This window comes from Hippopotamus amphibius, chromosome 1, assembly GCF_030028045.1.
Source record: "Hippopotamus amphibius kiboko isolate mHipAmp2 chromosome 1, mHipAmp2.hap2, whole genome shotgun sequence".
NCBI classification, from domain to species: Eukaryota; Metazoa; Chordata; class Mammalia; order Artiodactyla; family Hippopotamidae; genus Hippopotamus; species Hippopotamus amphibius.
The window spans coordinates 216,352,327-216,379,861 of NC_080186.1; the positions used below are offsets into that span (position 1 = coordinate 216,352,327).

General features: G+C 39.3%; 1 protein-coding gene across 1 annotated transcript in view; it reads right to left on the reverse strand.

Moving 5' to 3' along the window:
- Positions 1 to 5,285: 5,285 nt before the first annotated feature.
- IQGAP2 (IQ motif containing GTPase activating protein 2) overlaps positions 5,286 to 27,535 on the reverse strand; it is a 228,687-nt gene continuing 206,437 nt past the window's right edge. The window contains 9 exon segments of the mRNA XM_057740854.1: positions 5,286 to 6,224; positions 9,935 to 10,043; positions 11,120 to 11,257; positions 13,070 to 13,230; positions 15,021 to 15,233; positions 17,181 to 17,268; positions 20,769 to 20,910; positions 21,447 to 21,549; positions 27,336 to 27,468. Of these exon segments, the coding sequence (XP_057596837.1) occupies positions 6,111 to 6,224; positions 9,935 to 10,043; positions 11,120 to 11,257; positions 13,070 to 13,230; positions 15,021 to 15,233; positions 17,181 to 17,268; positions 20,769 to 20,910; positions 21,447 to 21,549; positions 27,336 to 27,468 (1,201 nt within the window). The 3' untranslated portion in view covers positions 5,286 to 6,110.

Here is a 27,535-nt window from a genome sequence, read left to right on the forward strand (position 1 = left end):
AGGAAAGCAGTAGTATAATTCAGTGAGTCCAAAGGCCTGAGAACCAGGGGAAGTGATGGTGTGGCTCCCGGTCTGAGACTGAAGGCCTGAGAATTGGGGGGCTCCTGGTGTTAAGTCCCAGAGTCTGAAGGCTTGAGAACCAGGAGCTCTGATGTCCCAGGGTAGGAGAAGACGGATTTTCCAGGTCAGGAAGAGAGAAAGAGAATTCCCCCTTCCTGCACCTTTTTGTTCTTTTTGGGCCCTCCACAGATTGGATGATGCTTGTCCACACTGGTAAGGGTAATATTTCCTCAGTCTGCAGATTCAAATGCTTATCTACTCTGGAAATACCCTCACAGATATACTAAGAAATAGTATATTATTAGCTATGTGGGCATCCATTTGCCAGGTCAAGTTGACACTCAAAAATGTTTTTTTTTAATTTATTTTATTTTTGGTTGCGTTGGGTCTTCATTGCTGTACATGGGCTTTCTCTAGTTGCGGTGAGTGGGGGCTGCTCTTCGTTGCAGTGCACAGGCTTCTCATTGCGGTGGCTTCTCTTGTTGCAGAGCACGCACGGTAGCTCCACGGGCTTCAGTAGTTGTGTCTCTCGGGCTCTAGAGCACAGGCTCAGTAGTTGCGGCACACGGGCTTAGTTGCTCTGCAGCATGTGGCGTCTTCCCAGCCCAGGGATCCAACCCGTGTCCCCTGCATTGGCAGGCAGATACTTAACCACTGCGCCACCAGGGAAGCCCCTGACACGTTAACCATCACACCTTATAGTGTATTTTAGCTAAGAGATTTTATACTCTAAGGAAACAACAGTGAGGCAACCTAGAAAGTCTGTGTGAGCTATTTTATTTTGAGAGAGCATATGCACTGTTAAACTGAGATAATCAGTAACTGTCCCATTCATACAAGGGTCAAAAGCCATATTGGGACTCCTGAGAGGTGGTGGTCGGGGGGGGGGGGGGGGGGTCTGTCTCCTTGACCCCATGGCAGGACCTGATGCTGGGCCTCTACCTCTCTGCCGTTTACAAGACACTGCCAGGCTCTGGACATACGGCAGTGACTGTAACAGTCTCTGTCCTCTGGAGCTTAGAGGATGACTTAGAAGGCTCTGTTTTAACATGTTACTAAGTCCTGGTTTCAGCAACAGAGGCAATGGATTTTTTTCAAAAAGCTGATCAGCAGTTAGACCACCCAATACTCACCAGGATTTCTCAAAATATAGACAACTTGCACCACTCAGAGTCCTGTGGTTTGCCTCTTGGAATGTTGAGGAGTACCACAAACCCCTACTTAACCACAGTCCAAGTTGTAAAAATTACATCATCAACAGCACCTCTAATTAGCATCCAACCACACACACATGCACGAACATACACATCATGGTTCTGGTCTTCCAGTGACATAAGGGAGATGTGTGCTAAAAATCAATCAAAATTCAGTCGAGTAAATTTGAAGATCTAATTGGCTTTATTCAAAGATGCAAGAATCAGGCATCATCCCATGCAACAGCTAGAAGGGCACACCAAGGGGGTTTTTATAGGCTGGAGGAAGGTGGGGCAGAAGGTATTAGCAAAAGAAAAGGAAGGATTTGTTTCAACCCAGGCCCTCTTCTTTTGGGGGAAGGGAACTGCAGGGGTCTTCATCGTGCAGATTAGCTCAATAGTGTTGATCCAGAAATTTAAGATTGACTGCTTTAAAGGTCACGTTTCTAGGTGGGGTTAAAACTGCAATGTCTTGCTTTGCTGTGATGGGGGTGGGGAGCAAAAATGAGTCCATTTTGGGCTTGTAATTTTTTTTTTTTAACATATGTCATGTCAGACAATGATCTCATTGATTTGGTCTCTTCCTTCATCACAAACTTCCAGAATATTAAAGTATGCAAATGCTTTCCCTCTCTTGGAGATCACTAGAGCACATTCTTTGAGAGTTAGCTAGAGTCCTGTTAAGTCCTTTCTGCCTTTTTAAGTCTGAGATGCTAAAAAGTGGAGTTCAGGGGAGGCATGGGTCCTCTCAGCTTTCCAAACCAAAAATCATTTTTGTAACAGCGTTAACATAATGAAACATACGTCAAAATACAGGAGTCAGTTATGTAAAAATGAAGTTAGTGTTTCAGTCACTGTTTTAAAAGCAAAACCATTTTTTTTCTCTTTTTCCTATGAGTAAGACAAGCTATAAGCCCTGGGGAGGAAGCTGCTGAAGGGTAGCAGAATATGCCACCCCCAAATGAGCGTCTTTGGCATAGTCTTATATTGAGAAACTGCAGACACAGGAGACGCTCTGAGAGCAGAGCTGCAGTTGCCCTTGGTAAGGGAAATTCACATTACAAAGAGGGCTCGCCAGGAAGAGCTCTGTTACCAGAGATCACTTTTTCCAGTCTTATCTGCAGGGCCTTTGTTTCCTCTTCTCACCTTCTTGAGAGTTGCCCCCGCCCCCCAACCCCTCAACTTCTTTGTCTTTAGTTGAAGATAGTGTTTAAGGTGGTAGCTTGGGCCATTTGAGGGGGGGGGGGTATTCAGTTTTCTTATCTCCCAGGTGTACATGAGGCATACATGTTAATCAACTGCTTTTCTCTTGTAATCTTTTATTACAGGGGGTCTCAGTAAAGAACTCAAAGGGTATAGGGAAAATTATTCTCCCTCCCCTACACTGGGCAAGAGTCTAGTGGCTCAGGGTTATAAGGAACTGCTCCCTGATGTGGGGGATGGGTCAGTCCTGCTGGGAGAGGCACAGGGCTTGACTCCAACGATCTTTGCACCCATGCCTCTGTGGGGTCCTTGTCCTCCTTACCTGCTTCCTTCTCTAGGTCACTCATTCATCCATGTCCCTTAAAGATCTCAGACAAGCAGCAGCTGGCAATATCTTCAACAATAACCTCATCGTGGGGGGTCACAACAGAGAGAAAACATTCACAGCTGTCCTTGAGGGTGTTGGCACGATAGGAAGATCTTTATCCATAAAAATAACACTCAAGCATGTCACTCAGTGTTGGAATAAGTTAAGACAAGCCCCTTTTTTGAGATGCTGTGAAAGGTTGGCTTTTACCTCCAATCATCTTTCCCTAATTTTGGCTCCTCCTGTACATTTCCACTAAAAGCCTTTCCTAGAGCATGAAGAAGGCAGCTTAACTTAACTCCTACCGCCTACCACTTCCTGTTCCTCACCTAATACTAGCTGTAGGGTACAGGGAGGTTTCTTCTCAAGGTGAAACTTAACTGTGTGTTTATGTGATTCCTTTTACAGAAGTCTGTAGTAAAGGTAATGCATTAAAAAAAGCAACAACACATCTGCAAACTGTTGACACAACATTGTTTCAAGGTATTTACCTCTGTCAAAAATCCGTATAGCCTGAAACGGTCATTAAAGTAGCAGATTGCACTTTTTCAAATTTGAGTTTTCCAAATTTTGTGGGTCTTACCTTCAAGTTTATTTGTGCCAGATGAGCATAAGCGAACTGTTTCTCAGTATTTGGTAATCTCCGTGGGAAATAAAGCCTGCTGAGTGGATGAACAGAATACAGAGTGTTGGGAGGGGGTTTCCAGCCTGAGAGTCTGGATTACTGTTGTGGTAAAGACAGCTGATCGGTCCCCAGGTATCACCGCTCTCTTTCTTTACAAATAGAACCACCTCCCTCTCTACCCCGGGTTTTTATTGGGCACGTGACTTAGGAACCTTACTTTTCACCCTCTCTTGAAGCTGGTTGTGGCCATGTGACTAAATGTTGGCCAACGGACTATCAGCAGAAATGACATATGGAACTTGAAACAAAACGACTTGCCCTGGAGTTCTTTTCCCCTTCACTGCCAGCCAAGAATCAGTGACAAGGACAGAGCCAGCTGGCCAGCTTGGATCCCTGGTAACTTGTGGGACTTCTCACGTACCTTTGAGAAAACAAACTTCTACCTTGTCTCAGCCACAGGGTTTTGGGTCTCTTGGTCACAGCAGCTCACTCTTGAAGGGGAGAAGAATTTGCCACCTTCACAATATGCCTCTCTGGTGGGATTACTTTGAGCTGGTTATTTTTGAAAACAGCAGATATAGGAGAAGCTCTGAAAACCAAGTAGTTACCCTCTTTTAAGAGACGTTTACATTTATAAAAGTAAGTCATTTATAAGGGAAATCTCCATCTGTTAAGGGTGTTTCCTTCTCTGCACCAGGAAGCGAAGAATGACTAAATCTCTAGAAACTCTTATCCATGGAGAAAGCAGAGATTTAAATCTGCATAGCTATGCCCTCATTTACTGTGCTTTGCCTGATTATCTCCCATAACTGACCCCTCCCCCCATCATCTTTTTTCTTTAGCTGGAGATGGTATTTATGGCTGGAGATGGTATTTATGGTGGTGGCTTGGGCTATTTGGGGTGCAGGCTGAGGACAGTAAATGAGGGTATAGTTATGCTGATAGTTCCTGTGTCTCCCATGTATATAGGAGGTCTATGTGTTATTTTTTTTTTGGCACACGGGCTTAGTTGCTCCGTGGCATGTGGGATCTTCCTGCAGCTAGGATCGAACCCATGGCCTCTGCATTGGCAGGCGGATTCTTAATCACTGCGCCACCTAGGAAGCCCTAGGTCTATGTGTTATTAAACCTCTGTTTTTCTCCTGTTAGATCTTTCATTATTGTGTGTGTGTGTGTGTGTGTGTGTGTCTCAGCCAAGAACTTAGAAGGGTAGAGGGAAAATTACTTTTCCTCCCCATAAACTATACCCCTAAATGTACAGCTATAGGTATATTACAGTTGACCTTTAAACAATGTGAGTGTTAGAAGCACACACAGTCGAAATCTGAGCATAACATTTGACTTCCCTAAAATGTAACTACTAATAGCCTACTGTTGACCTAAAGTCTTACCAGTAACATAAACACGATTAACAGATATTTTGTATGTTATATGTATTACATACTGTATTCTTGCAATAAAGCAAGAGAAAAGGTTATTAAGAAAATCATAAGGAAAATACATTTACAGTACTGCACTGTATTTATCAATACTATACGTTTATGTCATGTTTATAAGACAAATATGTCAGTACCTACATTAATATAGTCTTATATGATATAAAATACTGTAGATGTTACACATCTTATTAACACCAGAGAGCAAACATAAAAAGATTTAAAAAAGAAATTCATGTTTTTTTTTTATTTATTAAAAGAAATTCATGTATAAGTGGACCCACACAGATCAAACCCACGCTGTTCAAAGGTCAACTGCATTTCTTTCCCCAAAAGCCCCACCAAGAACTTCCTCCTACCCACGAAATGATCTGGATTTATTCAGACAAAAATCAAATTAATGTAATTAAGTAACATTTATTTTACATAAAACAATTTTCAAAGAATACATTTAAAAACCATCCAGATACTGATTTTATTGCATTACAAAAAATTGAGAGGCACAATTGAAATATTCAAATAAATTGTGAGGGGTGGAGGTGAGGGCCTATGACCACCATCCACGGTGTTCCTTGGTCACTTAAAGGCTCTGGGTCCAAGAGTCTTTACCATGAGGCAGTAGTGCACTTCATTTAGCAGGAATAAATCACGTAAAATATATACTTTTATACAGAAAGTGTTACTGTACTGTCACTTTCAATTACTTATAAAAACTTCATTTTGAATTGCACAAAAGTTTTCTTTAAAATCGATAACTCCCGGAAGGCAGGGCTTAGAACCAAGTATCTGTCTAAATAATTCATTACAAATAATTCAGTTTCCATTTCTTCACAGACCAAAAAAGAATCTGTGAAGAGTTACATTATTCAAATGGGACATTTACAATTTTTTTCATAGGAAAATAGGTTTACACATTTATTCCTAGTCAAAGTTATTGTCTCCCTACCTTAAGACCAATCACAGAATGTCCAAAGTTTACATCAGAGTACCTGCACCACAGTATAATGTGGCAGTGTTTACATTAATTCATTTTGTGTATCATTCTACTGCAGTATCAGATTATCAAAAAGGCACATGGGTACATTCTTCAGAACAGTTCTGGTCTTTAAAAAAGAAAATCACACGTTTATAAGCAGTGATTTCAATCATGTTTAAAAACAAAAATACTAAACAGATCCATTTCCTAATCCAGGTGATACAGAATCTGAGAGATTTCTGCAGGCACTTCACTTCCCATAGAATTTCTTGTTCAGCAGGTATATGAGAAGGTTTACATTCACTTTAACCTTATCAAACATTTTCATCACAGCTACTCCTTCATACTGCATCTGAAGTAAATCCTGAAATTGTAAGGAACACCAATCACATCTCCAATTTGACATTTCCCACATTTAAAACACATTCTAGAAGAATCTGTTGACAAAAATAAGATTCAGTTGACCTAAGGACCTCGATGTGGATTCTTACACTTCAGTGCATATCAGAATCACCTGGTTTTTAAAAACACAGGCCAGTTAAAGCAGATTGATGGGCCCCACTCCCAAGAATTTCTCCTTCTGGAGCTCTGGGGTAGGGCCAAAGAATTTGCATTTTAACAAGTTCCCAAGAGATGATGATATTATTGGTCTGGGGGCCATACTTTGAGAATCATTCACCTCAATGAAAGAAAACAGATTTTTAGAATTGATAAGGCCTATATGTGAGAAAATCATTACCATTAATATTAGATATATAATTAAAAGTTTAATTTTAATTTAAAAAGTCAAGACATAAATGTTACAGCAAGATGAGGTATATCCTTTAGAAGAACCAATGTTTTCTAAAGCAGAGTGAGACAATTCATTGTGGAGCAAAAAGAATATTAGAACTCCTATTTATTTTTTATTTTTTCCTCGTTCCTTAAGCATTCACATTTTCTATGTATTTTATACAGTAAATTTTGAGTAAAGTGCCAAGAGCATGTATACTTTAAATAAATATATAGAAATGGGGAGAAATGATCTATTTACTGAAGAAAATTGTGAGATCAAAATTTGGAGACCACTGTACCAAGCAACTGCTTCTGATCTAGACTACTTCTTTTCCTGAATTCTGTTCCTCAATCTCAAGTAAGTTTATCACTCTGTTTCACTGCTGCTGTATAAACAAAGAAAAATATTTCCTTCGTTTATAAATTAATAACTGGGTCACACTAGCCACACGCATGACAATAAGCAGTGACATTTTACAATAACACAAGACAGGGGGCCTTTCCCAAATAGAAGATATTATTCCTGAATTGCCCTAGACTCATACCCTGGTCTCATTTTCCTGTTTCTAGCTCTGGAAATTTCTTGCTGCTCGAGGATAATGCCTTGTGTCTATAACAAGCAAGGCCACCTGCCAAAGTTGGAGTCATCTTTGAGAGAACCTGGGCTCTTGCCAGCTTCCTGCCCCACTTTCTCAATTATCTCCAACCGCACTCAACTAAACCCCTCCATTATTTACATATGCTTCTGGGATGAAAATCCCATAGGGTAGTGGAGTTATTTCATCAAGAATGCTTTTGCCTATTAAAGCATAGTGGAGACTCCCTTCTCCTTTGGGAAAGGCAACGTCTGTTAAAGTCACTTGGAAAAGAACAAAACCAATATGGTTAAATTGAGAAGGAATCATGTATGGAAGGGAATTAGCTGGGCCCCCCACGTGGAGAACAGAGGACCTCTGATTGCACTTGTGGTTGGAAGACCCGATTTTAGTCTTGGCTTTACTATTTGCTACCTTACAACCTTGCAACATCATGTAACTTCTCTGGGGTTCTGCTTCCTTGTGTGTAAACTGGGGCTGACACTGTCAACCCCATAGGCTTGTTATTGGGCATATGAGATCAAGGAATCTGCAGACGCTTTGTAAGCCACTCCTGTCTGGTCAGGATCAACGGGAATCCTGTGAGAGAGGCAGTGGAGTAGAGCGATGAAGTGTTTGGATACCAGCAGCCCCTTCCACAACGCGCTCTCTGAACGGCAGTTCCTCATCTGGGAAAGGAAGAATGCCAAGCCTGCAGCCCTCCATAAACACCAGCCCTTATTTATATAAGCAGAACACCTTCGTGTAAGTCAAGCCTTCCTGTTATGTACATGGCTACCAGATATACTTAGGATATCATCTTTAGGAACTGAGGAGACAGTGGGCTGAAGAAAATCTAGAAACATAATGTTAGAAGGAATCTCCCCTTTGTCCCCTTAGAAACAAAGTCCTTGACTTACACTAAAGACCTGGCCATCACATTTCTCTTTGGTAGTTTACTTCATATTAGAATTGTCTGAAAGCGATATGTGAAAAGATGAGTCTGACTTTATGTCTGACAGCTGTTATACGCAGGGCTGGCTCCACGGCCATTCGACCTGTGCAGGGTCCCATGATCAGAAGAAGGGCCCTGCACTTAGTTTAATGCTCTGCTGTCATCGTCTTGAAATTCTCACCAATTTTGAGTCAGGGGCTCTGCATTTTCATTTTGCGCTGAGCCCTGCAAATGATGTAGCTCGTCCTAATGATATGTTAATGACTGAAAAAATCTGGAGCATATCAGCCACCCGCATACAGCTAAGGAGTAACATTTCACAATTGGGTGTCTAAATGAATGGTATGAACAGCTAATCCTACTATGAAACTTTAACAAAGGAGCAAGTGAAGGTTGGTGTTTGCACAGTGTTAAAAGGAAGTCCTGTGGAATTCCTGAGGCATCCCTAAACAGGTGTCTCCTGGTCACTTGTGATTCATCTGTTCAGTTGACGTTGATTGGCCTTGGATCATTTCCATCTTGGCAATCACATGTCCTTGCTAGAGATGAATCACTAACCAAGGCACATCACCACAACCACATCCTTTTCTCTTCCCATATTTATCTGAGTTCCATAGAGTAACTCAAGACTTTCAGTTAAATTTTTAAATGGATACATTTAGTGACATCTCAATTAGAAAACAATACTGTTTATTTAAGTATACTTTTTCATAATTACATAATACCTTCAATTTTCTCTCTGAACTCTACTCCACTATCTTCATGTTTTTATCACACCATTTAGCTCTTTTTTTTTCTTTTTAGGCTGACAAGGAATACTAGACAGAAAAGAAGGGCCCTGGTATTTTCTCCCATGGGTTAGGGGTGGGTGTAACTTCTCTGATCTCAGCCACAGGGTAGGCAGGCAGCGAGGCTGGAACTGACACCATTCCCAGTGCTTATTACAATGATTCACGTAGATACATGCAGAATACCTGGGAATTGTTTTACAAGTAGTTTGGGACCCAGGTAAATGGGTGTTATCTCCATATAAAAACTCTTATACAAAACAGAAAACTCAATCACATCTCTAAATTGCTCCAGTGCCAAGGATTAAGAAGTTGGGAGTAGATAAACATCTGCTGCACCCTCACTCCTTTTTTTGTGTTTTTGTTTTTTTTTGTTTTTTTTTGGTGGCACATAAACTGTTTTCTCAGTCTCTGTTCAAGTATATTTGGCTTAAATGTGGTTCTTATGAGAAAATACCAATAATTCAGACTGCAAACACAATTTTTCTATTTATAGATATCTATTTTGCACACTGTCTTTCTTTCTTGTGATCCCAAATAGTTAACAAATTTAAGAAAATGATGTAAAAATAATTCTAGGAAGGAGAAAGGAAAGAAAGAGAAATGAGATCCAGAAAGTTCCAATCCTTGGTATATGGGATCTTAGAAAGAAATGTAATTTCCTAAAAGGAAACTTTCCAGTCTTTACTTAATAGCTCTGAGTACTTTTGCATATATTATTTTTCTCTAAGCTTCAAAATGAAAACATAGCTTAGAAAAACTCACTGCTATGGTTTTACCATTTAAAAGCAGTTTAAGTTTCAATAATTTGGAAAATCACAGCTTTAAAAAAATCATCAACAGTTAAAAGTAATACTGGCATATGAGGCTGGCATTGGTCTCCTATTAAAAGTTCACTGTTGTCATGAAGAATGCAAGCCAGAGAAGCCAAGGACGACCCCCACAATAAAACTCACCCCAATCTGCAGGAATTCCAGCTTACCTGAATATTGAGCTGCACCTTTTCCATCTCAACACCCAGGAATTTTGATCTGACATCGAAGATGCCCACATCTTCAGTAGATGAGATATCAAATGTAACATTTTTAAACCTAGTGAAGAAAGGACCATTCACACATGTGGAACTGCAAATATATGTTTAAAGCTGAAACAAACTGATGGACTCCCAAGTTACCATTCTTAGTGAACAGCCTGCTTGGAAAATCCCAAGGAAGTTACCCCAAATCTCCCAACATCTTTCCCCCACCTGGCTCATTCGAACTAGGTTTGACGGCTCGTGTTGCAATCTGGAGCCCACAGAGCACTGAAGTCAGTGCTTTATTACAAAAGAAATGCAAAATATGATCCTTGTTCTTAAAGAGCATAATATATAGTTGAAATTACATGAGATTCACAGAACTATAAATGTTGACTTATACTGTTGACAGACCCGTTGAGTATTTTAGATGATTACTTTTACAGCAACTTCAAAAGGGAAGAAGCATGTTCTCTGAGTTGGTCTAAGTCAAGAGAAGGCTGGATGGGATAAATAGAAAAGAAGCCAGGCCTTGGAGGAAGCAGGAGTTACAGAGGAACACACGCTGTGCATCTGGCCTTCCCCAACGGAAAAGGGAGTGATGGAGCACAGGGCTTACGGTCCTTTTAAAACAGAGAACCCATCAGCATCTGGTGTGGGGCTCAGGAGAAGGGTTTCTCCTCCACCTCAAATACACACAGTAATAGCACACTGCTGGAGCGGCTCTGACCCAGCCATCGGCATACAGCCCATGGCTTTCAAATCAGAGAGCTACTGTTTTGCAATTATAAATCACCCTCGTGGAGGAAGACCAAAAGGCAGCCTTTCATTCTCACTGCTATGACTCAGTTCTTTTAGAGGGAGAGGGGAGGCGCACATCCCAACACACTGGCTAAGCCACAGGAAACAGAACTGCTCCATCAGCACTTTGTCTGACCAGCAGCACCAGATGCTCCAGCCCTGATGGGAAGACTAGAGATTACAATACATGTGTTTTCTCCTGCCATCTGTAAGCAAGGGGAAGCCCTGACAGACCCAGTGCAGCGCTTCTTCTTCAAAGAAGAAGCCACAGGAAACTGAAGAAGTGAGTCAGATTTGATGTGAGCGATTAGAGGGTGTGTGTGCTTTGTGCAGATTCCAGGTGCCACGTACTGGTTTATCTGAAGATCATCTATGCCCAGGAGGACACCCTTCTCGTGCAGCTTTGCTGCCGTGTACCTCACCGGCTTCGCTCGCTTCATCCCTTTGGGTTCTCCTTTCCCATCAAGTTTAATTGATCTCCGAGTATTTCTGACAAAATAAGAACAAACCATCAGTCGTGACGATGGCAAACTCAGACGTTCCTAGCAGCGTAATAACCAGCCCAGAGGGCACACCACTGTCCACACCTGGCCCCCACGGTATGGAACCTCGGCAACTTTATATTGTGTGACAGCTGGTGACAGCCTTCCCCATGCAGTGAAATCTCACTATGGAACTGTTTAAGGAAAAGCTATTTTCAATATGACTCAAGTTTGAATTACAGACTAAGTATGTTTCATAAAACTTGCACTCTGCTGTCTCAGACATATTGAACCATGCAGCTTGATTAAGTCATTTCACAAACAGCTTAGGTGCCATAGCATGAACTGTGTACATACTCCTGAAGAGAGGTATCACTAGGAGTGCTCTAATTTATTTAACAAATACTATGTGGCCATCCCTTTTCCAAGTACTTTCTAAATACTGCCTCACGTTTACAAAATTAACCTTTCCATAGTGTTCTGAAATAAATTCCTTTCTTCTGTATCATTTCATTTAGCTCTCATAACAACACTTGTAAGGCTGGTACTCCCAATTCTCTCTTAAAGATGAGAAAATTGAGGCTTCAGAGTACACTGGTTCAAGATCACACAATGTAAGAGAGAATCCCAATCTAGCTCACCTGACTGCAAAGCTGGTAAAATTTCTTGTTGCAATAAGTATGTAAAGAAAACCCCTGGATGTGAGGGCGATCTGGCTGCGACATCTGTCACCCCATTGATCGCCAGGGTTGATTTGGCTGATCTGGCTGGCTAGGCGGGTGTCCCCTTCCTCCCTCACCGCTCCATGTGCGTCCCTCCTGAAGCTGCGCGCTCGGTCGAAGAGGACGACCTTCCCTGATAGAGGCGGACCGTTCTTTGGTCAAGGGTATAGGAGTAGCTGCACTCCCCTGCTAGAACCTCCAAACAAGCTCTCAAGAAAACCCCTAATGACCTTATTTCTGCTAAGTATTAGCTTCACCAAATTTTTTCCTCCCAGGAATAGCATAAAAGTAATTTACAGGCTGCAAACAAATGAATTACAATTCAGAACTAGTGGGCCCAGATAAATGAGGCTTAAATTTGGTTGTATTCCTTCATCAAACCTTCTATGATTACTGCAATTGATTTTTCCATTCAGCACCATTTCCTAGTGTCAATTTGACTACAAGGATTACATAAAAATATTGAATTACATATTTAAATGGGTAATTAAAATTTGATTAGTCTTGACCTTAGTCTCCTGATAAGAATAATTATGAGCAAAGAATACTCATTAAAAGTGGCTAAATTATGAAAAAAACCCTATGATACATATGCTAATGGTAACAGAGAACTGACAAATTTTGTCTTGTGTCAATAATGATTTTCAAAAACCAGTAAGCAATTTAAAATCATTAAGTTGCGCTGTGCAATAGCAAATATCTGGCGTTACCTAACATTTTCAAGTATACAAATACTGTTTATTGTAAACATCCCCAAGGGTAGCTTTTTTTTTAAAATAATAGTGTTTAAAAGACACGTTTGACTAAAAAAGAAGGAATAATGAAGGTGCTTCTCTAAGTGTTTAACGCTACTTGTTTGAAACACAATAAGGTAAACTACTTTAATGCCAATGTTGATAGAGAATTAACGTGTTTCCAAATTCACTCCTGACTTCTCAGCTCACAGTGGCAGATCATAAAATTGAGATTCTAATTTTTGGTTATATTAATAAAGCAAAAGGTTGCTACCACACCCAACCCGACAGCCCAGGATTGTAAAAGAATTGATACCCCATATAAATCATGGCATTGCGAAAGAATACATGATTTCAACTTACTTTCTTTTTAAGTTATCTAAACAAGTCTTTATGTAGGTGTCATAATAATTAATTTGCTCTTCATAAAATGCCGCCTTCTTGTTAAGTGCATTCAGGGTCTGCTGAAGTTTTTCCAATTCAGCTTTTCGAAGCTTACGATGGATTCTTTGATTTCGAATATCCTAAAACCACAAGGGAAGGCCATGGTATGAGATTTAAGTAGGAGTTTGCTTTACGACATTGTCCATTTGGAACAACAAGAATATCTAGAACTGAATCACTATTTGCAACGGTTGTAGTTTATTTTAATCACCTCATTTTAAACTCTCAACACCAAAATGTTCCCTTTCTACTTCGGAACTAGGAGTGTCCATATTTCATTTTAAGAGAGGTGCAAAGGTGGATGGAAAAGCAAAGACACAATTTTAGAGTAAGTATATAATTAATCTAAGGAGAAATAGTGTTTTAAAAAGGGCACAAGGCAGACTTTAGCAGGAGACAATTTCTTCAGAATACTTTACCCTGAAAAGAGTTACATTTCACCATTACATTCATCTTCTCTCTCTCTCTCTCTCTTTTTTCTTTTGGCCATGGCATGCAGCTTCTGGGAATCTCAATTTCCCGACCAGGAATCGAACCCAGGCCCTTGGCAGTGAAAGTGCAGAGTCCTAACCACTGGACTGCCAGGGAATCCCCCATTTTAGAAATTAAAAAAACAATATACTCTTTAATCTGAAAAATATTTTTCAAGATTTGCAAAAATAACAACTGGGGTCTCAAGACTGACTGAAAAAATTCAACATGGGTAACTATTACTTGGATTTAAATAGAGTTCCTAGAACATAAAGTTGACCAAGCTGCTTACAGCTTATGGGAGATATGTTGTATTTAAACTTACAGACATATAATTCTTTTTTTTTTTTTTTTGTAATTCAAATTGGTAAATTAAAAAAAATTTTCATTTAAGAAAATGGTGCCTGTTTAATATTATTTTTCCTCTATGGACAAATTAAAAACCATTCCTTTAGGAATCCAAAGAGAGATAGTCACACCCTTCTTAAGTAAAAATACTTCACTAAGTAGAATCTTTGGGGGGATGACTTCATAATAGCTTTTTTTCTTTTTCTAAGACAAAAGCATCAATTTCTCTGCTACACCTTCCCTAAGAGAAATTTTCCACCCCAGACCTATAGATAAAAACACTACTTCCCCTGAGTCACTCAGGCTGGGAGGAATAAGCCTACTGCCAGAACTGACCATAACTTTCCATGGAAGAGTGAAGCTGAGTGCATTTCCCTCTCAGAAGTTAAGAAATTTATTTTTTTTCCTGATCATGTAACTGTCCTTAACCTCCAGACCCATTTTAATTTGTATGTTGTTTTGTTTTTTTTTAAACCCAAAACATATACTTCCTTATCCTTGGCAAACAGATACAGCCTTTTCCTGTGATGCTTTCTTGCACTAATTTGATATCTTTTTCTCAGGAAGTTTCTCAACTGTAAAAATATGGGAGGAGGAAACAGAAACTAACTTTTAAGTCTGAACTGCATTCAGGCGAAACTAGTTAGAGGCAAATTCTCAGGGACATAGAGGTACCTTCTCAGTGGCAGGTGCTAGGGGCAACTGGGTTATATGACAACTAACAACTCTAGAGAGAACTCTCCTAAAAATGTCACTTTTAAAACTAATAAGTATTGTTTAAAGCAAGAGATGAAACTTGTCTATTACATTGCCTAAGTATTTATGTCTGGTGTGTTTCAACTCTTCTAATGACTTGGAGGAGTTGTGATTCTTTTCTATTAGAAGTCATCAACTGCTTTGAAACCTTAAAAAAATCTGTAATATTGAGGAGGACAGGAACTATATGTATATAACTATAAATTCCTCATGTCACCTCACAGACTCCCAGCACGTGACCCATGATTAGCACATGTCTGCTAAGCAAAGAAGAAAAAATACTCTTTCCAACAACCTTGGCAATCTCATTGAGAATGTCTTGGTATTTATTTTTGGATGACACATGTCCAGTCTGTTCCAATGTCCGAAGATTCCTCTGGATTTTCCTCTTCTTCTGCTCAAGGGGTAGCTGTGCATCTTCAACCATAGACTGGCTATGCTTCATGTCTTCGGGAGTCCTGGAATCTAAAATCGCACGGCTCACCATGTCTGCGGCATGGTCTATCTCCTGGAAAGGGAATATCAAGATGTTGATTTATCTCTGATGCCTTATCTCACAGATTCACTTGCACAAGGCAAGTTAATATCAAAATGAAACAGGTCCTCAAGCCAAGGTCCAGAGACCACTATTACAATATGTTCTTCATGGCTTTTGAAGTAGGTCTTTGGGAAGGAATTACTTTGTTTTTCTGAGAAACAGAGCTGTGGTAGCAGGTCTACCACTGAGCAAAATTCTCAATAGCTACTTAGTAATGGACATGTTACCATATAAAATAACTGATATTTTATAATTTCCTGGATGGAAGGATTTCAGTTTGGGATAGGATGGTCCAGTAGAGGAAACTAAAACCAGATTATCCATTAAAACGTGGCCATGAGAACCCTGAACATCCAGGACCTGACTAAACTCTCACACATCAGCCATATTTATGGAGATTCATAAGCTGTGAAGGCAGTCAGAGACCTTTGTTCTGGTAAGGGAGTCATTCTCAAACTATTGACTTGGAAACACCGGCAGGCTTTCTTTGAACCAAAGGAAGTTAAGAGTATTCTAGCACCAAATATGTTCCCAAATAAATGATGAGTAAATGAATGAATCAATACCATTTGGATAGTTTGTTCAAAAAACCCATAATATAAGAGACTGGTGATCTTCCCATGTCACCGTACCAGACAACTGAGTGACACAGTAGACAAAGTCTAAGAGTATAAATGCTATTAGACACAGGGAAGACAAATCAACCTTATGGACACAGTAACAGTAAACCAGATCAGTAGTAAATAATAACAGTAGCAGTCAATGCTGTTGAGAACTTAATATGTATTAGATATTGTCCTACCTACTAAATATGTTTTAACTGAGTTATTCCTGAATTGAGTACTATTATTATTATTCCCCTTTTACAGTTGAGGAAACTGAGGCATAGAAATATTTCTAAGTGCCTAGAGTTACACAGCGATGACGTGTGGAGCTACACTTGATCTCAGAAGTTTACACTCTTAGTGACTATGCTACACTTGAAGGAAAAGAAAATATTCATTAAGAATTAAAATTCTCATACTCAGTAAAATATTCTACTCACCTTGTTTAAAAAATATTCACACATTAACAAACATCATATAACTTGACATTTTATGCACACACACACGCACTTTTATTAAAAACCATGACAGAATGATATCTTAGCAACCAATTAAATTAAGACTGATTCAGGAAAATTATGCATAGCCCAACTAAGCGGTAACTAAATAGACAATTTTGTCAGCGTTTGTTGAGGGAGTGGCAATTATTGAAACTAAAGCAATAACACTGACATTAATTCAGAATGAACTAAATAATGATGCATTTTAAAGGATGCTGATAAAAAGTTTAATGCAAGATTGTTATGAAATTTTATTTATTTACACCAGGATAATGGTGTGCTGACCTAATGGACTCAAGATGTTTGCTTTCAGAGCATTTAGAAAACAGTTTTAATGTGTGAGACATTTCTTCATCTCTTCAAGGTAGCAAAAACATAAAATATGAAAGGTATTTTTCTATCATCACTTAAGAGATCGTTCTGTCAACCAGAACGATCTCTTAAGTGACTTATCTGCCCATCCACTGTGATGAGTACAGTGTTCATTATTAAGTAGTCCATTCTTTTTTTCTTTTGCTTCCTACACTCACTATTTGAAGTTTACAACGAATATTCAGAGGCTTTGAAAGACCCAGTTCTATCTTCCTAGTCTAGGACAAAATTATTCAGCGTAAATTCAGTGCTACGTTTTTCTATTTCATTCCCACTGATATTTCCATGGATTTTATATACAGCTGAACTCAAAGGAATTCCTTACTTCCAAACCATGCCAGATAGTTTCTCTGAGAAAACAGTAAACATTTGGCATGAAGATCTGTTAATTAAATCAACTCATATCAAAGGTACTTATTTTACACTCTAAGGGCAATTACCTGTTTTGTACTTGCTGGTGTCTCTAAGATTTCTGTCAATGTGCTCCCTGGTTGGTTCCGGATCACATCAATGATCAGCTTTTTGGTCCTTACAAAATAGAGAAAGGAGAGACAGGGTTATAGACAGCAGTCCTAGTGCACACAAATCTGCTTCTCCCGAGGGAGTGCACAAACACCTACAAAGATGAAGCTTCAAAGAGAATCCCTTAAAATAAGACCATCTCACAGAACTTCACCTCGTTTGGTTTAAGGCTCCCCAAAGTTTGTGAATGCTTGATAATCAAAGTCTGAGTTTTCTATGCTTGATGTGGTCAGATCATAGTGTCAGTATCATGGGCACAAGTAAGTCATAAGATTCCTTATCTAAGTACCTTTTCTTCTTTTTAGACTGAGACTACTTTTTGATGAGCAGGAAGGACAGTTTGGCCCGAGACTGTGGAGGGTGCAGGAATGATACGTAAGGTCCCCCCCTTTCCTGACTTGAATGCCATTTAAACTTCGGAGCCTGGTGAAAACATCATAAGCCTTCAGGAGCCAAAGCATCTGTTAGCTTTCCTGCTCTGAGAAAGTTATGAAACACTGTGAAGGCCAGTGGGAGTATAAGTCCCGTGTGGGCTGTGGCGGCTTTGGCTGCTGGATGACAGGGCAGCCAGGAGGATGGGTGTTCGGGAGCCTCAGGTCTGGGGGCGAGACAAACCCCTGGGTGTGGGTCCTTGCCCTCAGGTGGGAGAGAACAAAAGAGCTGCTCAGTAACAAGAGCTGGAAAACCCCTCTGTTAGTGCTAAAACCAACTATTTTCTCAAATGTGTTCTTTAGGGTAGTCAGCCACCCTTTACTAATTACAGATCAGGTTATATAACTATGTAAAAAGATTTTAACATAAAAGGCAAATGGTCAAATGTGCTCCCTTTTATATAAGTGAGAACATTATTAGACATGGCATCGCTTGGGGGAGAAAGAGGGAGCATAAACAGAAGTTGCCTTAGATTACACTCTAACCAGTGTCTGAAGTTTCACTCTGATTGCATAGAACCTCAGTTCTTTCAAAGGCATGACATGGTATTGCTGGATGATGAAGTTCTTCCTCAGCTACAGCAGAAAATGTTCACACGGCATGAAGATTGGAAAATGAAAATAAAACATCATCCATGTTTTGAAGCACTGGGATGACTGTTCCCAAAGGATGAGAGGAAATTTTCAAAGGGAATTCCAGATGTGTTATTTTTGCAAATAGGAGAAAATCCAATAAACCATCTGTAACCATTATTTTTCTCCTTTCTGATGTATTTCAAGTCTGTATGAGAAGAATGAACACAACCATTTCCTCTGGCCCATGACCCTTCACTGCTGGGGATTTACGGGCTGTCTGGGAATGCACAGAGAAATGTTCCCCCGAGAGTCAGAGGTGGGCACACAGCTCATTACCACCACGTGGGAGATGGCCCTGTTCCTGAGGCTTCGAGTGCCAAGTGTGTATCGTGTTTCCTCCCCACACAACTCCCTTCTCCAATCATCATTATAAATACATTAAACGGGAACACCGAGTTAAAAATAATAGCTTTGGGTGATTTTAAAAAATGTGAACACACTGACTGTCTCTTATTCGAAATAATAGTCTAGGAATGACTGGTGATATATGCTTCCAGGAAACTCCCAGCTAGACTCTTTAGAGAAGCTATCTGATGACCAAAATGACCAAGGTCACTCAAGTGTGCCCTGTGTACTTTACTACAAAATACAAAAGTAAAGAAATAAACAAACCCACTGGCTGGCTCTACTTGGAATGGTGATTAAAGAACAGACAGTACTTTTTTCTAGCACACAGTGAGGAGGGAGCCGTACAAGAACTGAGGCAAGTAAGACAATGCACCGGCCTTCCTGGCTAACACGCATTGCTGCCCAACACACCTGACTTTCATGGTTTTGCTTTTAAAATGTGAATTCCAAAAATTCACAGAACCATGGAGACTCAGATTCAGAAATAAGTATAAATATACACGATGTGCAGACTATCAGATATTTTAGACGACCCAAATCATGATCTCCATTCATTAAAGCAGACATTTGAGTTGACCGCCTTTAGAAAACTGTGTTCAAGTAACAGACAAAACTAATTTATGAAAAAAATTTCTTCCTATTACTTCTAAAGGACAAAGCTGATGAGATCATAGGATAATTGGCTTAATTTAATTTGCATGGTGCAACCACATGATCTGTATTTCCAGTTACCTTTGTAATTGGCACATACTCTGAGGAACTCAGGGAGCAACTTCCACAGTTTTCCCCCTTTTTTCTGTCATCCTGTCCTGAGTTGTCTCTGCAAGTTCAATCTGACTTGATCATCAGTAGTTTAAAGGAACTGCCCCCAACTCTTACGAGGCCAAGGTTGTGCAGGAGTCCTGCAGCTTGTCCTGGGCCCCTCAGGTGAGCTGTGCTCTCCATCAGACCGCAGACCCCAGGAAGGCAGGGACACTTAACGGCTTGCTCACTGCTGTGTCCTCAGCCTCAAGCCCAGTGCCATGGACACAGAGATACTTAAGTATTTGGCTACGTGAATAAGCAGAGCCTTAGAGATAATGGGAGCACAAAATAAACAAGCCTAGTGGAAGAAGCATATATGTACATATTGCACATTGAGTAAGCCTTTTTTTCCCCCTTGGGCCATTTTCATGGGATTGAATATCTGAAAAAAAATCAACTAGAAATGAGTGCTGTCTGAAGCATGTCAGTGGCAGAACAGAAAGCTCCTGTGGTAAATGAAAACAACCTCAGCATTCAGGGCCTGTATCTTGGAAGTCATGCGTAAAGTATTACTCAAATATTTATTTCCTTCTGTCCCCATTTCCGATTTCCATTCTCCATCTCACCCCAATGTACAACTGTTCTAATGTGCTAATATGAATCCTTTTGGTTATATTAGTTCTTAAAAGCTGTATTGTTCGGTGAGCACCTGGTTTCAGTTTACAGAGTTGGGATTTACAGTAATGGGTCATTCCTTCTTACTCTGTGTGTAAAGGACTAAAGTGGAATGTTCCACGCGGCCTTGAAGGAAAAAGTACAGTATGAAGAGTGTGAAAGCTTCACTTGACATCTTTAAGGAAAAGAAGTTGGTTATAAAGGAAGTCAAAGTTGGTCAAGATATCCAGGCTTAGTTTAATAGGAAAGGTGTCCAAAAAATCAGATAATAGCATTACGTCTTCTGTGTGTGCCTTTTACTTAACATGTTATACCAGAAAATAAATTAAGTTCAAGCTATGTCCTTGACTCTTCTTTTGACCACTGAAACAGATATTTCCTTTCAGCTACCTGAAGACTTTCACAGGCTGAGTTAATTATTTCTTAAAGGAATCAAATTACTACAAGGAAAACTGAGAAACAAGAAAAGCTTTAGGAAGTATTATAATATTTAGTTCCCTCTTAAATTATAAAGAGTCTATTATTCTTTGGTTAGGTGTCTGATGGACAAACATAATGTACTTCAATATTTAGATATTTTAAAATGAATTATTTGAGGAGTTAGCCTTACTTGAATTTGCATGGTTGAAGATGCATAATTGGAGACATGTGCTCTTTAAGTCCCAAACTTACCTGATCATGAGGCTTTGGCCGTCAATAGCTTCACCATCCCCAATGTCGTACTTGCTGGTCAGGAAAAGGGAAATCTCAGTCTTGGCGAGTTGATTTAGTGTGTTTACCTTGTCAGGGTCATTGGGGTCAACAGCTCCTTCCCCTGAAGAATAAAACATGGTTATTTTTCTAATTCACTGATTGTGACAATGGCATCCACAATGTAAGGTAAAGGTTCTGTGGGAAATATGGGCTTGGTTGTTGAACAGGAGATCATGGTCCTCAGAAGAAACCACATTCCAATATACTTAAAGGGGCTTTTAAATATCTTTGAATTAAACACTAAAATAGCATGGGACATCGATATTCAAAATTTGAAAAAATTACTAAAAGAGAGGACTGTTAATAAAACACACCATTGGAGAACACAGTAAGGAACATCTAATCGATTTCGCTCTTTTTCTTTCTGTATGGTTGACAAATCCTTTTTGTTGCATCTAGAGCTTCAAGAATATCAAATTGTTTTACAATCTAGCACACTAAGAATTACAGAATCCTTCTTGTAGGAAGAGGCTAGTGTAGTTATCCTTTAAATAAACTTAAGTATTAAATTAAAAAGACGTTTTGACCTACAACAGGACAACCAACCAATCATCCAACCAATCAATCAAATGCAAACCAGGGGGAAGAAGTCCTTACCAAGAAAAGACTCCACATTAGGTACCTCTCCCAGCAATTCCAACAGTTCATTCAGTAAGTCATTTTTTTCAGGTGCAATCGCATCCTGGTGTTCCAACAGGAGCTTTATATAGAAAGCAACACACATACAAAGATAAAAGTAAATTCTCAATGGCTACCATATTTACATAGTTTCCTTCCCAGTTTTTCATGATAACTTTCTTTTGATATTGTTTGAATCTTAAATACAAGTCTGACATTTATTAAAATTAGAGACCACAGAGAGACACAGTTTGCCTTTTATCTTAGAGGCAAGTGCCTACTTTTCATCAAGAAACTGTAGTTTTGTGAAAGGTATTCATAAACACTCTTCCCACAAGATCTTGCAAGACCTGCCAAGAGGCCGTCTTCTTCCAGCTAAACCCTGTGCTCCCTCCATGTTTACACAAAAAGTCGAAGTTGAGGGATAAATTAGAAGTTTGGGATTAACATACACACACAACTATACATAAAACAGATAACGAACAAGGATCTACTGTCTAGCACAGGGAACTATACTCAATATTTTGTAATAACCTATAAGGGAAAAGAATCTGAAAGACTATATATATATTCTGAATCACTTTGCCATACACCTGAAACTAACACAGCATTGTAAATCAACTACAGGTCAATAAAAAAGAGGGGAAAGAAAAGTCAACCTTGGGGGAAAGAGTCTAAAACAACGCAGAGGTCTCTTGGCTACCACGGGAGCAAACTGCAAGGGCATTTCCATATCTCTTCAGAGAAAAATTATGCAGTAATCAAACACTATATATTTTTTCAAATCACCACCATTAGCTATTTTAATCTGTCTGGCATTGAAGATCTTTCACGGGTAGAGATGGCAGAATTGCCCATATGATTCCTGGGTCTGAGACCTTGGTTCTTCCTTTCACAATTCCAAAAAAGGATTAAGGGGAACGCTGCTGGGTGTTTGCCAGGTTTTAGAAGAAACATGATAACTCAGGAGGAGCAGCAGCATTGGAGGACAACACATCTGCTTTTGTTTTCATTTAGAATTAAAACAATGTTTCCAAATTACAGGCCTGCTACCCCTGGTGATAGGAAATATAAGTTTAGTTGTTTTGAGTAACTATCTTACAAAACACTGAATCATATAATAAAATTAGTTTTTTCCACTTTTAATCTCATTTTTTTTCCAACAGCTTTATTGAGATACAATTAACACACCATCAAATACACTCATTTAAAACCTATAATAACTGTGGTTTTTAGTATATTCAAAGAATTGTGTAACCATCATCACTCTCTAATTTCAGAATATTTTCATCACCTTAAAAGAAACTGTGTACCCATCAGCAGTCATTCCCCATATCACCCCTTCCGCCTGGAAACCATTAATACACTGTCTCTACAGACTTAGCTGTTCTGGATGCTTCACATGAGTGGACTCATACAATGTGTGTCCCTTTGTGACTGGCTTCTTTCACTGAGCATGATGGTTTCAAGGTTCATCCATGTTGCAGCATGTATTTGTACTTTGTCCCTCTTTGTCCTAGAAAATATATTCCATTCCATGGAATGAAGCACTTGCTTCATTCATCTGTTGACGGACCGTTGTTTCCAGTTTTTGGCTATTATGAATATGCTGCTGTGGACATTCATGGACTAGTTTTTGTGTGCACATGTTTTCATTTTTCCTGAGTCCCCACCTAGGAGTGGAATTGCTGCACCACATGGTAACTCTGTTTAACTCTTAGGAATTGCCAAACCGATTTCCTAAGTGGCTGGACCGTTTTACATCTCCACCAGCAGTATATGAGTTTCAGTCACTCCATATCCTTGCCAACATTTCTTACTACCTGACTTTTTAATTCTAGCTATCCTAGTGGGCGTGAAGTTGTTATCTCATTGTGAGATATCTCATTGTGGTTTTGATCTGCATTCCCTGATGCAATAATGATGCGCATCTTTTCATGTGCTTATTGGCTATTGTATATCTTCCCTGGAGAAATCCCTATTCAGATCGTTTGCCATTTAAAAATTTTGTTTTTATGTTCTTATTTTTAATTGCAGTAAAATACGCATCATAAAATCTAGCTTCTTAACCATTTTAAAGTGTACAGTTCAGTAGTGTTAAGTACATTAACACTGTCGTGCCACCAATCTATAGAACTCTTTCATCTTGCAAAACTAGAACTCTATATCCATTCAACAACTCCCCATTCCACTATTATACTTTTTTCTCTCTGAATCTGACTACTCCGAGTACCTCATATAAGTGGAATCATACAGTATTTGCCTTTCTGCATCTGGTTTATTTCACTTAGCATAACATCCGCAAGGTTCATCCATATTGTAGCATGTATCAGAATTTCCTTCCTGTTTAAGGCTGAATTAATATTCCATTGCGTGTCTGTACCACATTTTTTTATCTGTTCATCTGAGATGGACACTTGGTTATTTCCACCTTCTGGCTACTGTACAATGCTGCAATGAACAGGAGGGTACAAATGTCTCTTTGACTCTGGCTTTTTCTTTTGAGCATATACCCAGAACTGAATCTGGTTTTATTTTTTTAGATAAACTATCGTATTGTTTTCCATTGCAGCTGTACCATTTAACATTTCTTCTAACAGTATAAAAGGGCTCTAATTTCGCTATATCTTTGCTAACATATTTTTCAGTTTTTGTTTTTACAGTAGCCACCGTAATGGCTACTATATGATGTATAGTAAAGGGTGTATGGTGGTATCTCATGGTTTTTGCTTTTGTTTTTTTCCACATCAAATGATAGGTTTATAGGCTGTCTTTGTTATACAATGAGGCAAAATCATTGTGGTTTTGATTTGGATTTCCCTAGTCATTTGTGATGTTGAGCATCTTTTCATGTGCTTGTCAGCCATTTCTATATCATCTTTGGAGAAATGTCTATTCAAGTCTCTAGCTCATTTTAAAACTGGGTTGTTTTTTGTTGTTGTCAAGTTGTGGAAATCCTTTACATATTCTGGATATTAACACTTTATCAGATACAGTACATGATTTGCAAATATTTCTCCCATTCTACAGGTTGACTTTTCACTGTGTTCACCGTGTCATTTGATGTACAGTTGTCCATTTTTAAATTGGATTATTTATCTCATCATGGAGTTGTAGGTTTATGTATTCTGGACACAAGTCCTTTAACAGATACATTATCCGCAATTATTTTCTCTCATTCCTTTGGTTGTCTTTTCTTGATGGCAATGTTTACAGCACAAAAGTTTCTAACTTTGAGGAGGTGCAATTTATCTGTATATTTTTTTGTTTGTTTGTTTTCTTTTGTGGCTTGTACGTTTGGTGTCACATCTAAGAAACCATTACCTAATCCAGGGTCACAAAGATTTATTCCTGTGTTTTCTTCTAAGAGTTTTATAGTTTTAGCTCTTACATTTAAGTCTCTGATCCATTTTGAGTTCATTTTTGTATAGGGTGGAAGGAAAGGGTTCAACTTCATTCTTGACATGAGGATGTCCACTTGTCCCAGAACCATTTGCTGAAAAGACTATTCTTTCCCCACTGAACTGTTCTGGTCCCTTGTCAAAAACAAATTGACCATAGATTTGAAGATTTCTAGACTCTCAGTTCTATTTCATTGACCGGTATGTCCATCCTTATGCCCATACAACACTGCCTTGATTACTTCCTTTTCCATTCTCTTTTAATCTTTAAGATTAGTGAAGGAGAGAGTTATCTGTTTAATGCCGAATTTTCCCTAACATTCCCTGATACTTGCAAATTGGTTTTTTAAGAAAGGGAAAGGGAGCCTCAGATGCACAGCTTCAAGGAAGGAACTATATTCAACTACTCTGTTTTATTATATTTATTTACTTTTAAAGTTTCTGTCCATTTCAAGACATGCTAGTTTTTCTACTATGGTTAGACTTAAAGAAAGATGTTATGTTGATATAAATAACAGAGAGGATAGAAAGCCATGGTGAAATCTGGAAGTGTAGTACACAGGATATTTTGGGGGAAGGTGAGTCAGACAAGAACAAAAAAGCAAGATGGTTAAACTTGTGTTCTCGTTCTCTGAAGGGATGGGACAGCTGATGGGCTGCTGTCTCTGGAAGGGATGATTTGGGCAGCCAGCTTCTATTCTTCATTTCGATAATGACAGAACCTAAAAATTTCCTGAAAATGTCTCCGTAAAGAGCTAATTGTGAGGCTTTACATGTTCCTTAGAGAACAAGGAACAAGTACGTGCCCACTGGCTTGGCAAGTCATGCTGCTGCCGTGCTCGCATCTGCAATGTGGACACCTCCTCATTTGAGACAGACAGTAAACAAGGACAGTCTTTCCCCGCAATTACATTTTTCCCGTATTATTACATCTGCTTCCAACATCACACATGAAGAATTCCAAATCGGTTACAAACTATGTTTCCCAGGATTGGATTCTATTTTCAATTCTTGTTAATAAAAGGAACAGACTATTCCTCCTTAAAGAGTAACAGTCTAAATTAACACAGTAACATCTTCTTTCTGCTACGCTTGGGAAAGAATCTCAATTTTCCTGCACGCAGCTATTGCTCTCAGCACACGCACAGCCAACATGTGGACATTTTTTTGAGATTAATAATTTGCCATAAAAAATAGAAAAATGGGTTGTGGCTCAAATATGAATGAGTCTACTTGTTCATTAGAAAATTATTTTTGCAAATGATGCATATACTAGACATGTTTGCTTGGTGGTTTGGGGTGTTTATGTATAGGGAAAACAAGTATAGCCTCTTTATTTAATCAACCCACTCTTTCTCAGCTGGTCATTCAGACCTGCTTTTGTTTAGGGTCACGCAAAATACTGATGGAGAGCTTGTTGCAAACGTCAGGAAGGTTCCCTGTCCTAACCCTGAAAGAGGGAAATCAAAAGCAGATCCAGTCTTTCTTTCCAACCCACATTTAAGCTTTAGTTACTTAGGCGAGTTTAATACTAATGACTGAAATTTTGAGCCACCAATTTTGCCACTTGTTAATATGTCTGGTTTCATGTGGGCAGGGGCAGGGCCTTTGAGAGGTGTGTATTTGTCGTGCTTTCTGCCGGCTGTGTGTATAATCGGAAGCTGGGTGTATCCTTAACCAGGGCTTCTTAACCTTGAGTGCGTATCTGAATCACCTGGGATCTTGTTAGCATGCCGGTTCTGATTTAGGAGGTCTTGGGTGGATTTCTAGCATGTGTTCAGGACTTAGCCTGGAGTAGTCATATCCGGAACTATTCTTGAAAAGATTATGTTTTAAGAACCGAGCTGTTTCAGGATATAAGCTCCACTTGGTCTTAAGCAAACAAACAAAGAACCTCACAAACCCGAGAAAATTGCCCTGCCCTCCAAATGCACCTAATACTGGCTAATGGCTAATGGTGGTGATGTTTACACGTGAACCAGAGGGAGACATTATGACATAGCACAGGCTGACACCGCCTGCTTCTAAGAAATAGGATTGAAAGGATTCTTTGCAGGCGGCTATTGTTGGAGCCGGGGGATTTGAGGGTGTGGGGGTGTGTGTCTTCTTCTCTCCAACGTGGAGCAGCCTGTTCATTCCCTCCCTCTTTATGTCCAAACATTAGAATAGAGGGAACCTTCTCATTTTCCCAGAAAATTACTGGAAAAGTAAAGAGAATTCCTGAAACGGACAGAGAGCGACCTTTTGTCTCTCATGTATCATGTTAAAAGTAAACTTTTCTTGTTTGGGAAAAGATTTGTTAATACATAAGGGTCAGGAAATAAAGTTTTTTTGTTTCTTTTTTAAGGATTAAGAACGTGAGTAGTAGTACATGCTTATAGTAATACCCTGCAGAAACTAAACATTTTCAAGGGCAGACATCTGAACTCTGGGTCCATTGCTAAGACCCTCCTCCAATCTCACTTACTGAATGTGTGCTGATAATTTCTTCAATTGAAATATAAATGACTGGTTTGCTGACTGTCACCACATCTGTGTATTTATCCATATTAAACTTTTCTTCTGGTTCAGGGACATTGCATGCTTCTTTGAAACATTTCCTAAAAAAGGGGGAAAAAAAAGTCTTAAGACAGAGTCAAATTTGTGAATAAAATGGCTTTATCAAAA